At 37.1% G+C, this 18,634-nt stretch overlaps 1 protein-coding gene across 2 annotated transcripts in view; it reads right to left on the bottom strand.

Annotated features, from left to right (window-relative positions):
* Positions 1-8,312, bottom strand: part of caln2 (calneuron 2) — a 62,064-nt gene extending 53,752 nt beyond the window's left edge. Inside the window, exons 1-2 of one of the 2 annotated variants that reach the window (XM_051677052.1) lie at positions 7,980-8,312; positions 1,918-2,039 (exon numbers count right to left, since the gene is read on the bottom strand). In XM_051677052.1, coding sequence (XP_051533012.1) covers positions 1,918-2,032 — 115 coding nt within the window. In that variant the 5' untranslated portion in view covers positions 2,033-2,039; positions 7,980-8,312. Of the gene's footprint in view, positions 1-1,917; positions 2,040-7,026; positions 7,200-7,979 lie in introns of those variants that run through there. The other variant, XM_051677050.1, reaches the window with a different exon arrangement.
* Between the last annotated feature and the right edge of the window lie 10,322 nt (positions 8,313-18,634).

Genomic DNA, 18,634 nt, shown 5'->3' with positions numbered 1-18,634 from the left:
ATGACTGAATGTGAGGCACCTGTGTGAATATGTGAGTGTGGGGATGGGGGCGTGGTCGTGTGTGTGTCTGCGGGAGAGAGAGAGCAGTAAGGCTCGTCACCTGGGTTGTAATTATCTCTAACACCTGTCTCTTGTTATAGTGATGGCGGAGGGAGACTTAAAGGCGACCAGCTCACCAGAGAAGAAGATAGAGAGCCACATGCAGCTACCGTGTGTGTGTGTGTTTGTGTTTTGTTTCTTTTTTGTTTCATTAAATATTACTTTGATTGTTCAGCTGGTTCCTGTCTCCTCCTTCCCAGGTTTCAGCACCAATGTAACATGGTTCAAACGGGCAAGGAGGAGGTGGGAACCAGCTGAACAGTCAAAGTAATATTTAATGAAACAAAGACACAAAACACAAACAGCAGCTGTCTCTCCTCTGGTCACCTTTAAGTCTCCCTCCACCATCACTATAACAAGATACATTTACATTTATGCATTTGGCAGACACTTCTATCCAAAGCAATTACAGTGCCCTGATTACAGGGACAATCCCCCTGGAGCAACCTGGAGTTAAGTGCCTTGCTCAAGGACACAATGGTGGTGGCTATGGGGATTGAACCAACAACCTTCCACTTACCAATTCAGTGCTTTAGTCCACTACACCACCACCACTCCAGATACAGGTGTTAGAGATAATTACAACCCAGGTGATGAGCCTTACCGCTCTCTCTCTCTCCCGCAGACAGACACATGACCATGCCCCCATCCCCACAGTGAGATTTGAGAGCTGAAGCGGAAGTGAAAATTTTCAGTGAATAAAAACCAAAATTTTGATCTATTCCTCATGCAAAGCTATTATATGACATCAGAGGACTATATACACCGATCAGCCACAACATTAAAACCACCTGCCTAATATTGTGTATGTCCCAATATTAGGTCCCAATATTAGGTTGGTGCTGTTGGCAAAACAGCACCAACCCGCACTGACGCTATTCTTCTCACCACAATTGTAAAGAGCGGTTATCTGAGTTATCATAGACTTTGTCAGTTCAAATGAGTCTGGCCATTCTCCGTTGACCTCTCTCATCAACAAGGTGTTTCTGTCCAAATAACTGCTGCTCGCTGGATGTTTTTTATTTTTGGCACCATTCGGAGTAAATTCTAGAGACTTTTGTGTGTGAAAATCCCAAGAGATCAGCAGTAACAGAAATACTCAAACCAGCCCATCTGCCATGGTCCAAATCACTGAGATCACATTTTTTCCCCATTCTGATGGTTGATGTACACATTAACTGAAGCTCCTGACCCGTATCTGCGTGATTTTATGCACTGCACTACTGCCACATGATTGGCTGATTAGATAATCGCATGGATGATTGTTGGTGCCAGATAGAGTTTGATCTAGAGTTTACTCCGAATGGTGCCAAAAACAAAAACATCCAGTGTGCGGCAGTTCTGTGGATGGAAACGCCTTGTTGATCTGAGAGGTCAACAGAGAATGGCCAGACTGGTTCGAACTGACAAAGTCTACGATAACTCAGATAGCCACTCTGTACAATTGTAATGACAAGAATAGCAACTCAGAATGCTATTCTAAGATGTGGGTTGGCGCTGTTTTGGTGGCACAAGGGGCACCTACACAATATTAGGTAGGTGGTTTTAATGTTGTCGCTGATGAATCTCCAAAATGTTCCTTTTGTTTTCCAAAAAAAATAATAAATAAATAAATAAATAAAATAAAATAAAAAATAATAATATATATATATATATATATATATATATATATATATATATATATATATATATATATATATATATATATATCTTTAAATCTAAGAACACCTTCATTATAATGAAATAAAAAACAATACATACACATTCAGAAAAACAGACCGCTATAGGCAAACAGAAAAAAAAAAAAAAAACACTCACCACCAAGCTCTTCTGTGGAGAGGTTGGCAAGCTGCTCTTCACTGGTTTCAGAGAGAGAGTTGCTCAGGTAGTTGTCTGTGTAGAGCAGCCCTGCTCTCACATGGTGAAAAGGCATCTTCACCCTTCAAGGGAATAACAAACAACTGAGATGAATTGATGAACACACAGTCACACTGTGCCTGCAGCCTCAGCGAAGCCTCCAAAAGTGAGTAATGATCTCATGCCTGTTGTTGAAAGAAAGTTACCAAACCAAGAAACAAGGACCAGACCAAATGCCCCAGTGAACAATATACATACATAAACTATAGTGTGGCAGTGTTAAGTGTGCATAAATGTGCAATTATGAGTGCGTTCAATCAAAGTACATTCTACATTTTTCAAATGAATACTATGGCTCACATACACACACAGATTGTAAATTCATAGCACGACTTACACGCCTACCCACCTTGCTGCTGTTGTAATAGGTCAGGATTCTAAGAGACTGCCAGGGTTGCAATTAAATGTGTCTCTAACAAGCAACCTCATTCACAAATATATTCAAACACACCTTATGTGTTCAGAATGCTACTTGACAAACAGATTTTAAAAATATGCTAAAACTTTTGTCACTCTGATTTATAAAACCACACTAGAAGAGCAGTTCTTTTAAATTCCTGTCAGTAATGTCAATATTCCAGTCAAGAGACTTGAGAGATTTCTCTAGCTTAGTAAGAAATAAATGTGTGTGTTTCTGAGAGCTCATTCTTTCAAGTCATTGATTTGAAACACTGATAATGTCAAGGTAGATACGCTACCCGTATAATACAGTAGCAAAATTGTTTATGGATTGATACTGTGTTGCTGTACTAGCAGTCTTACAAAAGATGATATTTTTTTTACAGATGTTTTTGTTGTTGTTGTGTTATGAATTCTTTACACTGTCACAGCATCAGAGAAATCTTTGAATATGTCATGAGTCTCTTGTCTGTTTTAATCATTTCAGGTCCTGAGATGCAGTTAAACTGGAGCACTGGCCTGAGAGAGTTTTGCAATATGCAGACATATCTGAAAAACACAACCACATCTCATAGAATCTCGTACTATACCAACATTTTTGCTTAATTATTTTAATGTGGCTCATTGTACGTATCGCAGAAGTTTCCTGATGATATAAACACTAGAGTTCGGACATATGGTGCAGTAACATCCCAAGCGACCCAAGTTCAAGTCCCTACTTGAGGTCTTTTCCTGATCTCCCTCTTCTCACCAGTTATTTTCAGTCTCTCTCCACTAACCTATCTATTAAAAGCAAAAAATGCCAAAAATATAACTTCAGAGCTGCTGCTATATGTTTAATGAACCACGTAATGTCATTTTGTAAGAGATTAAGATAATTTCCATAAGATCAGGCTGAAAAAACAAGACCAATAGGTAAGCACAAAGCTCAAGCATTGCCTCCAGCAAATGAGTATCCAAAGATATGATAGGGAATCCTTGATGAATTCAACTCTGAGAGACACAGCGCCTCAGAACAGAGAGTTTCATGTAAATTAAGGCTAAATTAAGAGGAGGTGACAGGTAGGAGGAAGCTAGCTAATTTGTGGCTATGCTCACCAAGGACAAACCCTAGCTATACACGAGGACTCTGTGCTACTGTATTTACCATAGATATTAACAACGGCTATAGCTGAAGGCAGCTTTGGGAGGAGTTTGATTGATACTGGGCTCAATTTATGGCAGCTACACATGAATATTTTAAAGAGCCATCGATGAGTCATTTGGTTCACTTTGATAACTTGACCTGTGTGGCAAATGTTTACCAATATGGAGGAAAATGGCTTACACTAATTTTTTGGGTTAAATACAAGTTAAGCTCAATCAACAGCATTTGTGGCATAATGTTGTCAATTCACAACACACTCAATTTCTTGGCATTTACTCACTAAAAGACATGCAAATTACAAATAACCAAGGCTAAATTTTATGTTGTTGCTTTGGTAACAGATTCTGAAGAACATTATGCTGAGGTTTTCAAAGTAACCTTGACACTTTCAAAGACACTTTCAATTAATCCTATTCTGAAGTCTATTAAATCCTAATCTGGCAGTATGTGAATGCAGATGTGAACAGATATTGACCGAAATGTAGTGACAGCATTAATCCCTAAATGTGGCAGGGAGAGTTTGCATAGTACCTGATTTAAAATAGTCAGAGAGAGAGAGAGAGAGAGAGAGAGAGAGAGAGAGAGAGAGAGAATGGAATGGAATGGAAGTGACATCCATCACTGGTATGATAAATAACATATGATGATATATTACATAATGGATTCTTTCCAGCCACCTTTTAGCTGGTCTTACACAGTTCTTCTGGGATCAACACATCTGCCAGCAACAGAAAAGATGTGAGGTTTCCACATGTTGTGAGTAGTAGGTGCTAGCTTGGCTTTTTGGGTTTGCACATCTGCTCCTGCCTCTGATCCAGAACCTGTTAAAGAAGTTTCGTTTTGGGTCACAGACACTGCACCTACATAGGACAACTTTTAACCAGTTCATTAAGTGACCACAAACAGAAACATGTAAGGACAGTGATGATAATGAGCCACAACAGCAAGGATGCACCTTCACAAGGTCAATTGTTGTGCTCGGATATAAGGATTTGGCTCAAAAGAAGGTGATCAGCGAGTCAAAATTTGACACTAAAGTGACACTGAATTGTATCTAAGACCTTTATAAGGTAATGGGGAATGCAGATGGAAGCTTATTTTTACTGAAATGCAAAAGGGTATTAAACTACAATTTTGTGACATTACGGTTTACATAGTGATTATGGTTTACAAATGATGTTAGACTTAAAATGTTATTCTCAAAAAATATGGGGAAAAGTTGAAAGATTGAAAGATAATTTCACATCATGAGTGAAGCTGCATCGGAAAAATGCCAGAGCTGCTCCGGGGACCCTTGCATGCTGTGAAGCACTTAACACTTCACCTCATGAGCGTGTGTCAACACTCATACACATCAAAAATACAATCTTATGCCACTACTGTTCTAGTTAAGAAAGAAATATTATCCTTTCTCAATAATACCTGAATACCAGCTTCAAAAAGTGAATGAAGATAAACTCAAGCACGATAACTCACTAAGAATGGAGTAAATTATCTTAACCTCCTGAGACCCGAGTGTGACTGTTGTGTGCATTTTCCATTCGCCTTTTTAATTTGTAACAAGTAGCCCCTAAAAAACATGCAAAACATTTTTTTTTTCCTAAAAATGTATGTTCATATGTGGACAGCGGGACTAAGTTGTGAAATTTTAAATAATACCAAGCTATAGAAAGTCAGATTTGTTTTAAACAAATTGTTTATTATGTTTCCAGGAGTGTTGGTCAATCATGTTTTTGAGACGTTATAGAAATTACACCAGAAATAGCATAATTAATTCTGATTCAAAGTAATGGCCAACATCATTCAATCACTGCTAATCATGTTAAAATAAAATTATACATAATAAATTCTGAATCAATGTACTGATTACCATTGTTCCATGTCTGCCAAACATGTTGAGTGGTCCAAACATCATCTGCAGCCTGAAACTCAACTTTAGACTGGATGTTAGGAGTGAATAAACTTAGCTGCATAGAGAGCTATTGGATGCTTTCTTGCTCCCTATTTAGTGAATGACTTAACCTCCAGTGTGCTGTCTGTCTGCACTGGTCTCAGAATAGTTCGAAATGCACCTTATTTTCATCCTAACTCCATATAAAGCCACTGAAAACAACATTTTTCTGCTTTTGGATGAACCCTTTGATTCTCAATGTGATAATGCACAGTGAATATAGGATATTTTAAGGAAAATGTGCCAATAGTCCATGTACATGGTCATTGTGTTTATCAGCGTGTCATTTTGAATAAATTGATGACATTTTAAAAATGGCATATCGGATTAAACTAGAGACTCTACTCTTTTGACTCAAACAGGTTTTAATGTAAAAACTTAATGAGGTTTCTTACCAGATGTAGTTTTGTTGCCGTTTCTCCCAAAGACAAACTCAGATGAGATCGGCACCATGTTGTTTTGTCACATGACTCAGTGCATTGAGTTCAACACTTTAATGACAGCCTAGAGTCTCCTGAACTGAGTTCAATCAGTTTAAATGAAATTAAATTATGATTAGCCTATAGCGAAGCCAAAACATAATGTCCACTCCTGAGGACGTGGGGTCTCAGGAGGTTAAAAAAACACATTGCATAAGTTCCTAATCATTACATGCCATACTACTCAAGGAAAGTGAGTGATTCAGCCTACTCCAGAGAAAGAAAGAAATGCAATAATACTGTATTACATGACCACCGGAATATTAACTGTATTACCATCCTTCAAGAGATGTCACTAAGCTACCAATACAAATAGACGAAATGTAATTGTCCATAATTTTTCAGGCAATTCCATGAGAAAGACAGGGCATGTTCACAGAACTTTAGCCAATGTTCTCTAAAAGTTCTCTCAAAGTTATGAACACACATTCTTGCAGTAACGTTAATAGACCGTTCTTTCAACGTTTTCTGTCATTCTCAAACCGTTATTCATACATCATTAGTGAAATGCTCTTTAAATGTTGCTACATTGTAAAAAAAATAAAAAAATAAATAAAAAAAAAAGCCCACAATTTTCAAACAGTTTCCAGAACGTTCTTATAACCAAGATTTCTTTTTTTTTAATGGACGTTTTGAACGTTCCCTGAACGTTTTCACAACCTAACGGGAACGTTTGGAAAACGTTGTTAGAAACTGTTAGTTGGGTTGTTGCTTGTTTGTTCTCTGTCCACACTATTTTAAGAGCAAGCTCGATTCATTACGCAAAGAGACCAGAGATGATAATGGCTTTCCACAGAGTACCAGTTTGTCGTCTGCTCTGAAAACTTCACACTGCAAATGATGCCTCAATACCAACTAAAACAGCCTCTGATCAACAAGAACCATAAGAAAAGGCGTTTAATAAATCGTGTACGGTTTAAAGTAATAAGAGAGATTTTCCTCTTGACTTCACGTCTGTTATCGCATCAATGTCGTTCAAGTTGGCACGAGCAAAAGTGCACGCGAGCAATCAAACCTTGAGTTGTGTCAGTTACCTCCACGGATTGGACTCAGCGGGCAGTTGCATCAAAAGCGGATCCTCAAAGTGACTCTCTATCACTTCGGCCGGTGCACACATCTCCGTTTCTTCTTCTCCGTTACTTGGTGATGAACCGGACACGTCCACGGCGCGTAAAGGCAATTCAACCCCATTCTTTTCCGGGCCCATTATCCTTTATAATAACAGCAGTTCAGGCATTGAGTTGAAATATCTGTCAGGGCATTGTTTCGCTGAGGTGCCTACCGACAACTGCAGTCCTAGCTGCCTTCTTACGGACACCCCAGCGGAACAGTGCGAAGTGCGGGCTTGTAGCATCCCATCCCATCGCCCCTGGAGACTGAAGTGACATGCAATAACTCACACGCCATACATCACCAGTCTTTCAAATGTCACCTTGCTCTTACAGTGGATGAACGCCTTAACCAACAGAATTAACAAACCCATGTATAATTAGGTATTGATTTCAGAACTGAAATTACGACTGAATATATTCACTGGGTAGGATTATTATTATATATATATATATATATATATATATATATATATATATATATATATATATATATATATATATAAATTAAAAATAATTTAGATTTATAGATGTATAGGCTAGGCTATATATATAACGAATCTCAAAAACAAATTCGGGGTAAAGAACTAAATTGTCCGAATTTACACAGGGCCTTTTTTATGTGAGAACTTTTCAGCTAAAATTAACGAACAGGGCACTACTTATTTAAAATTGTTAAAAAAAAAACATTGAATAAAAAAACGACAAAGGTCACTCGGTATGGAACTGCTCGTAAAACATCTCTCATCTACGTTGCTTGCCATCGTGTTCACTCACAACAGGTGATACAACATCATTTTTGTTCGTCTAATCGTAATCCTACGATTAGGCATTTGTAGTTTTAAAGAGTCAAAGTGTAAGGTGTGAAATCCACTCACCTCCTCAAAGACTGTGTTTAGTAATTGGCGAAGTCTCTGGGCGTTTATAATGCCAGTGTTGGATGACTCATATGTAGTAGCTACACTGGAGCACAAATTCTAAATGTATACGAGAAAAATAAAGACATTTTCAGTTGCCCCAGTTATCTGTTCTCGGTCCCGTTGGCATGTGACAGCCCCACTGTCACCGAAGCAGAGTTTCTTGAAGATCCATTAGGTCAAGTGCTCGGTCCAAAAGCCAGTGTCATATGACTTTTTATAAAAAGTTCAAATGTTGAACTGGTTTGTTCAGCAGTGCACCGGTCTCGCGCTCTCCTCGTGCATAACAGGCGTTCTCCGTCGCCCGCCCAAGGATGTGTTGCATTTAAAACCCTTGTCGAATGTTCCCGGTCAAATTTATAAGCATCCTAAAAACGTATGTCTCTTTCCTCCGTCAACACAACAAAAATAAAAAATTTCAGTTGCTGTATATAAATCTGTTCTGTTGATAACGTTAACCCATTTCTTGCGCTTCATAGGTGGGCACATGCCCTGCAGCCATTGAACGACTGAAGTGGTACAACCGATTTAGTCCAGAATGTTTTTCCTCCTTCAGAGATCTGGCAGGTGTGTCAGTGAGAGTGGTGTAGGGTGGAGTTAAAAATAGACCAATGCTTGAATAATGTATCCATATTAGCAGACAGAGACAAACGTTGCAAAGATGCCCTCAAATTCTGTGTGAGACTGAAGCAACATGTTCTCTTTGTTTAACCAATACCTGTTTTGCATAGGCCTATAAGACATAATAGAGAGGTAGGCAACTCTCTACTGAGAGTTTCAACAGAGTATGGAGTAAAACTCTGTTCATTCATTGCTTATATAAGCATTTTCAGTGCATAAGTCCATGAAGAGTCCTCATTTCAACTCTTTGAAATGAAAAGTATAGTCCTGAATGCCGTATAAAGCAGTGGGCATGAGTGGAAATGAGCTACCAACTGCCTGCAATTAATTTTAATAAGTTGCTTTGGTTGAAAAATGTCTGCTAAGGCAGTTCAGTGGCACAGTTGTCAAAATGACTGCACTTCTTTAAGGTACATGGCTAACTCCCTATAATAAATTTCACCTGTAGTAAGGTGCAGATTACCTACTGGGCACCTGTCAGACACCCAGTCAGCCACAGATGGTTTTATTCAGCATGTCACCTCCTCTTTTGTTGTACTTTCACGACTGATTTCAGAATTAGAGATTTATTATCAAAGTGAAAATTCTAAGTGGAATTGTCTTTCATTTGAAAGTAGCAGTATTACATCATTATCCCTCTTTTTCTCAGAAGGCTTTGGCTGCTTTTCCCAAAGTTCTATTGTTCAGGCATTTGCAATTATGTTGTATTCTTACTTATTAAAAATAGGATCACTGACACAGTCTCAAAGGGTAAAAATGTACAGTCTAATAGTTTGTGATAAAAAAGAAAACAGAATTCTGAATGAGCATCGACTTTAGTTGTTGTTTCATTTGCAGTTTATATAAAAAATATTGAATCCTCTGAGAACCTATAAAGAAAACAACATATAAATGTTTTTTTTTTTATTTTAACAAATTTATTAGCAACTGAAGCACACTGTAAACACTAATAGTAATCTCAAATTATAAAAAATAGTTTACTCAACTTAATCTTACGTTTTTTAATTCTTACTAGTTTAAATTAAGTTACAGTTACTCTCTAAATCCTAAAGTTGTCATTAATAAAAACATTTAAGAGGTCCTAATTAAACATTACTTGAAATGTCACATTTTGGAATCATAACTCAAATACATAAGTTCTTTAAAATTTGGCTTCGAGTACTACTAACTTAAAATTACCAAGTACAAAATTGCGGCTGTGTGGAATACCCATAAACCCTTGCGCTTGAATAAATTATGTTTGTTTGGTCAAAACAAGGTAACTTATGTAGTAAAATAATAGTTTTTTATTAAAAAATTTATTTAGTTTTAATTCTTATGACTATTGTTGATGTTTTGTTGAAGCTGGTTGATAATTGAGATTTTTGTGAAGTCACCATGAGGGTGATTAGTGTTACCTCTGGTGAAATTGGAGCCTGTTTAGTTTAAGCCATTCTTCTTTACTCAACTGTACTTTACAAAGGGCAGATTTATGTGCACTATGAAGTACTGAGTAGAGTCCAGTGTACCATAAGGCTAACTTAGAGTCTAGTCATAATTTCCCTTATCCCTCATATCTTTCTGTACAAGACATGTTATAACCCAATTTAAATAATTAAATCAAAGCAACAATACTTTAATCGTAGATGAGTTACGCTTACTTGTAACTAGTTAACGTTACTTAAAAAATTACATTCAGTTTACTTGAGCCAAATAAGTATGTTTACATAGAAAAAGTGTGCAAACCGATTGCCTTGAAAAATCTAAGTAAGGTCAACTAATTAGATTTTACAGTGCAGTGTTTGCGTAAAGACAGCAGTTTGACAGCAGCTCCACAAATGACCTTGAGATGGCATCGAAGCGCTTGCTGTTACTACAGAGAAAAATGGCAACATCCTGCAGTCTTCAGATGACTGTTGTCTGCAGAACCAGGTAAGAGCATTCCCAAATATGTATTTTTCTTAACAATGTCAAACTTTATGAACAATGGACTTGTCTTGACAGGACAAAAACGTATTTAGTCAATTTTGAAGTCGACATGACATGCCATTCGCAACGCATTTTGAGATTACAAATATGTATTGTTTGCAATAAAAAGACAAAGAAAACGTATTTCACACAAAAATAAATAAGGTCAATTTTGATTTCATGTAGACTTAAAATGAGACAAGAAAAGCTGAAAGATAAAAGAGACTCCTCAAGTGTGGGGATTGGAACCTTAAGTTCTATCTAATATTAGCAGAGCCACATGTTATTGGATTAATTTCACCATATTTCTCATTCATAACAAAGGTCAGACTTCCATCGAGCAAAAATTTCAACAAAGAAATCTATACAGCATATTTCATGAGGTAATTTTAAGATGAATGGAGCCCTGTGAAAAACATCACGGTTAGGCTGACGTACTTGCCATTCTATTCCAGTGCCATCACACGGACAGTAAAAACTAATTGTTTGTGATTGACGCTGCAGGGTTGGTGAATAGGCTGGATAAAACGGGACAAAACACATGGATAATTCTATTCAGTAAGGGAGAATGCAGGCTTCATTCAAATGTTTCAAGGCCTTTGGAATGGAAATGACTGCTCCTAGCAAAAGTGCTAAATCTGACAGTAATATATTCAACTCTTGCCATTTTACATTATTTCTATTAACATATAAACGTAATCTTCCTAAATTCCAGGGGCCTGGGTAGCTCAGCGAGTATTGATGCTGACTACCACCCCTGGAGTCGCGAGTTTGAATCCAGGCCGTGCTGAGTGACTCCAGCCAGGTTTCTTAAGCAACCAAATTGGCCCAGTTGCTAGGGAGGGTAGAGTCACATGGGGTAACCTCCTCGTGGTCACGATTAGGGGTTCTTGCTCTCAATGGGGCGCGTGATAAGTTGTGCATGGATCGTGGAGAGTAGCATGAGCCTCCACGTGCTGTGAGTCTCTGCGGTGTCATGCACAGCGAGCCGCATGATAAGATGCACAGAGTGATGGTCTCAGAAGCGGAGGCAACTGAGACTTGTCCTCTGCCACCACAAGAACCTACTAAGTAGTGGGAATTGGGCATTCCAAATTGGGAGAAAAGAGGATAAAAAAAAGAAAGAAAAAATCTTCCTTAATTCCAAGCTTAGAATCTATACTCTTGAGTTGCATGTGCAGAGTACTAGATGGCGCTAGGAAGTGTAATCGCGCTTGAAATCATGATCGTTAAGGAGACTGCTGATGTCAAGATTTATTTTACAATGAAAAATTGTTTACATTTTGGTTTGTTCTCACCCAAAACCGATTGGATCGCATTAGAAGACATGGATTAAACCACTGGAGTCTTATGGATTACGTTTATGCTTCCTTTATGTGCTTTTTGGAGCTTCAAAGATTTGGTCACCATTCACTTGCATTGAATAGACCTACAGAGCTGAAATATTTTTCTGAAATATTTGCAGCACAATTTGAGTTGATTCTCAAGTATTTACTTTAATGTCAAAAGAGACCAAGCAAAATACAATATCTTAAGTAGGCTGAATGAATAAAGTGAATTTAAATAACAAATGTACTGTATATATATTTTTTTCTGCATACCTGTTCACCTGACAATATGATCATATTTAATTATTTGCCATTTAGCAGATCTTAAGCAATGTAAAGTACACTTAAAGCAGTCTCCCTGGAGCATTCTGGTATAGTTCATGAATTGCCCTTTCCAGGTTTGTACCTACTGCAACCTTTGGGCCATTATCCAAGGTCTTTAACCACTATACTATACCCAATAAACACATTATATGTTCAATGCTTGCAAAAGGCACCAGAAAAGTCTAAATTACCTACAGTATATGTCGTAAATGGAACACTTCAAATGGAGCAGATATGAGGACTTAAAACAGTGACAGAATACATACATGCGTTGACAGCAAGGATGCAGACATGTTTTATCCCTACTCAGCACAGTTTTGATCAAACAGGGTTAGCGTACAATCCCCCTGACAGGAAAGTGAATGGAGCATGCTGTCGATGGGGAATTTCATACACCGACGAACTGAGCTTGTATTTAAATGCAAATTACAGTCTGGATGAGCCTTTTTTTTTTTTTTTTTGCCAAGCCTATCAAAAAAAAACAAACAAACAAAAAAAAACAAATATTAATACAAGGAACTAACAACATTTGAAAGTATATATAATCCTGATTTCATTGCAGTCTTACATGCTTGAACTTGATGTAATCCTGTTTTTTTTGTTTTGTAGAAACATGGCAAGGGTCCAAATGTTGACTTTGGGGGCAGTAACAGGAAGTTGGTTTAAACATTGGATAGAATATACAGAAACTCATTGCACATTTGAGCCCTATAACCCACTTGACAGCTTTTCTGCACTTGCAAACCAAGTGTGAAAGCTTCTCTCTCCTTGTTAACACTCTACCCACGATCACCACCAACATTCATCTGTTTATTTACTTTTACTGCCAACATAGAAATGAATCCGCCTGGATTCTGCACAGAAGAAAATCTGCTGCGCCTTTGCCCTTGAGCCAGGAAATTCAATTGGCCTGCTTCAACACATATACATGTTGCATAAATGAATTATGTATCAAATGATTAAAGATGTGTGGTAGGAGTTAGGCTAAAAAAAACAAACAAACATAATAAATAAATATCTAAATATAGACTCATCAGGAAAATAAATCATTCTAAAATGAAAGTTTTCTGTGCTGGACATTTATCCTTATGCAAGCAGCTTTAAGGTCTGTTTAAGCTAATCCATTAAAAAAACTGTCACTGATGCCCCAAGCTGCCAGTGTTAAAGATCAATGCAGATCTACCATGCGATGTTAAGGTCTGCTTCATTAAATCCAAAATAGGCCCCATCGGGATTGAAAGAATGGATGAGCCACAACGTCCTCATATAAAAGCATTCGGGCCATAATGTTGTGAACAACAAGTGACACAGTATTCCAGACACCACTTGAGAATCAGTATTGAGATGCTGCACGACCCAGAAAAGTGGGTCACTCTCTAGGCCCGCAGAATGTAAATGTGATGTGTTTCGGGGACTAAAGAGAAAGTGATATGCATTGAGAGGGAAGACAAGGTGAAGTGAGGTGAGAAAGTAAGGGGTTTAAATGATTTAGAGTTTAAATATTTAGAAAAAAAATTTAAGTGGAGTAAATGGTTATGCTACAAAGTATTACAACAACAACAACAACAACAACAAAAATCATCAGCAGCTTTATAACAACATTATCATCATGATTAGTGGGATGAGAGACACTTTTCACATTTTTATGAACCTTTTCTTTACAAACATTGCCTTCCAATTTACAAACAAACATAATCCAGACTAATCATGCTGTAAATTTGGCAACAGAAGCAGGGGCGAAGCCAGGAGTTTTTCACAGGGGTGGCCGGGCAGGTGCCAGCGATCAGTCTGTGGTGGCACAAACATTTTCGGGCAGCGTTTTTGTATTGTTGTTGATGGTAGTTGTTGGGTGTAGAAAATGGAGGTGCGTGGATACAAAAACGGAGGGGAGTGGATACAGAGACACCCGGGACAGAGAGGCTCCGACACTGAACATTAGGTGAGAGTTCTGAGTTCTGCTTAAATTGTTCTGTGCTTACCGAAATTCAAACCACTGCCCCCAGTGGCTGTTGCTGTTAGTGCTGTTGACCAGTTTCCAGGTGAAATAGCCATAGGGTGGTGTTGTATTTTTTTTTTTTTTTTTGTAGTAAATTATTTAATAAAGGCAACAGGTATCTTTATTTTAGTAGGTCCTAACCCATGCCTCAACCTTAAACCTAACCATCAGTGCAGTAAAAATGCATTTTAGAGTGAAAATTCAACCTATGAATCGTGCTCACAAATGTAAACGTGAGTACTTCCTGGTTTCCACTGGATCAGAACCCATTTCTCGGACATTGATTGTGTGATTAATGGCATCACAGCGAAAGAAAAACACATTCAAATTGATGCAAAAATGTCTGATGGGGGATGGTGCTTTTCAGTATTACGGCAGAATGGGGTCAATTTCAGGGTACATGAACATTCAAAAGCAGCATGTTAATTTCCAGTGTGATCATGTTGTATAGTCAGTTTTTTAATCTATTTTGTCCTTCAAGCTGAATGTTTTCAAGCAGGTTTCTCGAACATTCCTCCATCTTCCATTGTCTGACAAATTGATAGTCATGCCTCAAACTCATGCCATTGAGCTGATGGGGATACCCAAACAAACACAGCAATAAAGCACAACAGTGCCCGCCCACTTTTTCAGCCGTCTTTTTATGTATGATATAAATGAATATAAAACTATGGAAATATATACAACTATTTATTTTAGGTTGTTGATTTTAAGTATATAAACAATATAGTTTATATTTATTCCAATAAACTGTAAAAAATGTTTTAATTAAGTTTAACTGCTGCCTTAAAATTTAAAGTCAAATCAAATCTCATTTCTCAAATCTCATTTCATGTCATTTCAACTCATTATTTTAAGTCTTGTCAAGCTTTGGATTGCCCTTTGTAAATGAAAATGACTTAAAAGTGTTAGCTGTTACAACTTAGCAAATTAAGTTAATTTAGTAAAGATGAATTACTAATGTGCATTCTGTTAACTTGTCCTTATAAGTGGTTTCAATCTATTTCAGTTAAAAGTAAGTCTTAACATTGTTTTTCTAATTATGATAACAAACCTTTTAGTGTTTTAAAGTTAAGATCATAGTTATAAAATCAATAACACCACTTTTTGATAAAAATGCATACACAGCCTTTTAAAAAGAATGGTACAAAGCCTGCCAGTGCATGTGTTAGTGAGTGAATGTATGTTTGAGCATGTTAGTATGTGTTGGGGTGTGTGTTTAAGTGAGTATATGTGTATGTGAGTGTTTTATTATATCTGTATATGCTTATAAATTGTTGATAACAAAAGCACAACAGTAGCAACTTTCATAAAAAACAGGCATAAAAATGTGTTTGAACATATTCATAAACTTCCCTCATGGAAAATAAACTGGAGACAAGTTAAAAACATTTCTTAAATGTCTGTGTTAGCCCTAGGTTCTTTCTTGCAGATTTTAATGCGTAAATGTGCATCTGAGTAAGTGTGTTTAACTGAGTATGTTTGTGTATGTATTTGAGTTAGTGCAATATCTGTATCTCCTTATAATTGTTTATAATGAGGGCACAACATAAGAAATTTTCATAAGAAACAGTCATTAAAATGTGTCTGAACATATCAGGAAGACTTTCCTCATGGAAAATTGTAAATAAGTTTAAAAAACATTTAAGAAATGTAGTCCTTTGGTCATTCTGGCAAATGTAAGTGTTTGAATGTTTATGAGTGAGTTTAGAAGAATAGTTCACCCAAAAATGAAAATTCTATATTATTTACTGACCCTCATGCCATCCCAGATGTGTATGACTTTCTTCTGCAGAACACAGAAGAATATCTGAGCTCTTTAGCTCCTTACAATGCAAGTGAATGACTGCCAAATCTTTGCCAAAAGCAGCAGAAAAGTAATCCAAACAACTCCAGTGGTTTATTAAAACTTCTTCTGAAGTGATCCAATCAGTTTTGGGAGAGAACAGACCAAAACATAACTCCTATTTCACCGAACATCTTGCTATTGCATTCTACAGGCACAATCATGATTTCAAGCTTGATTACACTTCCTAGCTCCATCTTGTGGCTCAGTGCTTGCCAAGCACTAGGAAGTGTAATCAAGCTTGAAATCATGATTGTGCCTGTAGAATGCAATGGCAAGATGTTTAGTGAAATAGGAGTTACACTGGAGTTGTTTGGATTACTTTTCTGCTACTTTTATGTGTTTTTTTTTTTTTTTTCTTCTAAGTTTTGGCACCCATTTACTTGCATTGTAAGGGGTTACAGAGCTGAAATACTCTTCTGTGTTCTGCAGAAAAAAGAAAGTCATACACATCTGGGATGGCAAGTGAATTTTTATTTTTGGGTGAACTATTCCTTTAAGTGAGTGTTAATGTGTGTGTTTAAGTGAGATTGTGTATGTGTTTGAGTAAATGCAATAAGTTTGTTTTGCTTATATGTGTTGCGTGCTTAGAGAAAATTGAAAAACTTTTTACACAGCAGGAACTATTCCAAGATGGGAAACTGAATATAAATAATAAAACAACAACAATAATAATAATAGACAGAGGGTGTGTTAGTTTGTGTGTGAGTGTTTGCTTTGTGTTTGACAACACATATAACAAACTCTTGAGAAATAACAAATTTAGGCCAACATAAGTCTGATAACATTCAAAAATAAAAGCTCGAAACATACAGTATATTCACAATACCAAGACATATTGACTACTCCAGTACATGCTTGTTCTAGAAGTTGTACCTCAAGAGTTTGTCTCTTAAACTGTGTACCCGTGCAGAAGCTTGGTCTGGTTTGATCTTCATCACCACTCTCTGTAAAAACTCAAGAGTACTTCATAGCTGCTGGGTACTCAAGGTTTACACAATAGATGATGCCCATAAGCATGGCAAAGCTGCATGGTACATCACTGAGGTTGTGTAAAAAAATGGTCTCCTCCACCACAACTGCCACATTGAAAAAAATCCTCTGGAAGGGCGTCCTCCAGTGCACCTTCATAGCCTTGATGCCGACTTGCATTCACTTAATGGCCACATCTAGCGTCAAACCATGAGCCTTCAAAATCAGAAAAAAACAAACATAAAAAAAAAAAAAAAAACAGTATGTCAGTGACTATTTTTTGTGTTTACAGAAGTTGTTCTATAAGGCGAATTACAATTTTTGTCATCAGTCGCAGACAGTAATTTGACTCACATTAATCTCCAATGAGTTCATTGGAAACATCAACTAATTCTAGACTACTAGTCCTAAATATTTAATCACCATCCTTCCAGTTGTTAATATTAGGGGTGTAAAATTAAGGCAAAATTATTATAATTGTTATAGAAAAAGTACAGCAGTTGTGCATTACGAAAATAGATAAGGTCTTACATCACACATCCTGATGACTTTTGATGGGTCTTCAGACAAGAAGTATGACAGACCAAGCAAGGCAGCCGTCCTTCTCCTCTCATATGGAGGTGTAAATTATGCAGTAAGAGATGTAAATTAGGAATGCACAGATATGGAATTTATGGGCCAATACCAATAATGCACAGCTCGCTGTGGCAGAAACTGATAAGGAATAATTTCATTTTTTGCATTTGAGACAAATGTCCCCTAATGAGACAAAAATGCCCCCCTTAAGAACAGGTAAAAAAAAAAAAAAAAAAGTATGTTTTTAATCACATTTTCGCTTATTACTTCATGACATTTAAACAGAATTTGGAAAAATGCATATTGTTACATACAACACATGATCCTGATTAAAACAATGCAACAAATAGTAATCCTCACAGAGAAACATGACTTGGCCAAAAATCTTTTGTGGTCACACATGCTGCAATATGCATGCACATTGACACTAGAGACTGTGTGACAAGGAAATAAACTGCAAGCAGTCAGTGACAGGGCATAAGACAAAAAAAAAAAATTACGAGGGAGCAATTGGCTCCTAAAATGAAACATTTACTGTAGAAGCCAAATTACTTTTTAGTTGACAAATTACAGAATCGCTTGATAAAAATGGTTGTTCAGAAGTGCTTAAAGGAATTGTTCACCCAAAAATAACAATTATTTCATTCACTTACCCTGATGTCATCCCAGAAGTGTATGGCTGTCTTTCTTCAGCAGAACACAAATGAAAATTTTTAGAAGTTAAAGCTCTGTCAGGTCCTTATAATGCAAGCAGATGAAGGCAGCATTAAAGTAATCCATGCGACTCCAGTCGATCATTTAATGTCTTCTGAAGCAAATCGATAGGTTTGTGTAAAAAAATAAATAGATAATTAAAATGTTATTAACTTCTAAATCCACGCTTCCAGCCAGGGCTCTGATGCAGATTGAAATGGCCGAACTCTCGCGTTACGTTCGTTGTTCTGTTGTAACTGAAGCAGCGCTTCCGACTTCTCGCGTGAACATGCCATTGCGCTTACGTCACACG

This window comes from Myxocyprinus asiaticus, chromosome 38 (assembly GCF_019703515.2).
Source record: "Myxocyprinus asiaticus isolate MX2 ecotype Aquarium Trade chromosome 38, UBuf_Myxa_2, whole genome shotgun sequence".
Classification (NCBI taxonomy): Eukaryota; Metazoa; Chordata; class Actinopteri; order Cypriniformes; family Catostomidae; genus Myxocyprinus; species Myxocyprinus asiaticus.
This window is presented reverse-complemented; position numbering and strand designations above follow the sequence as displayed.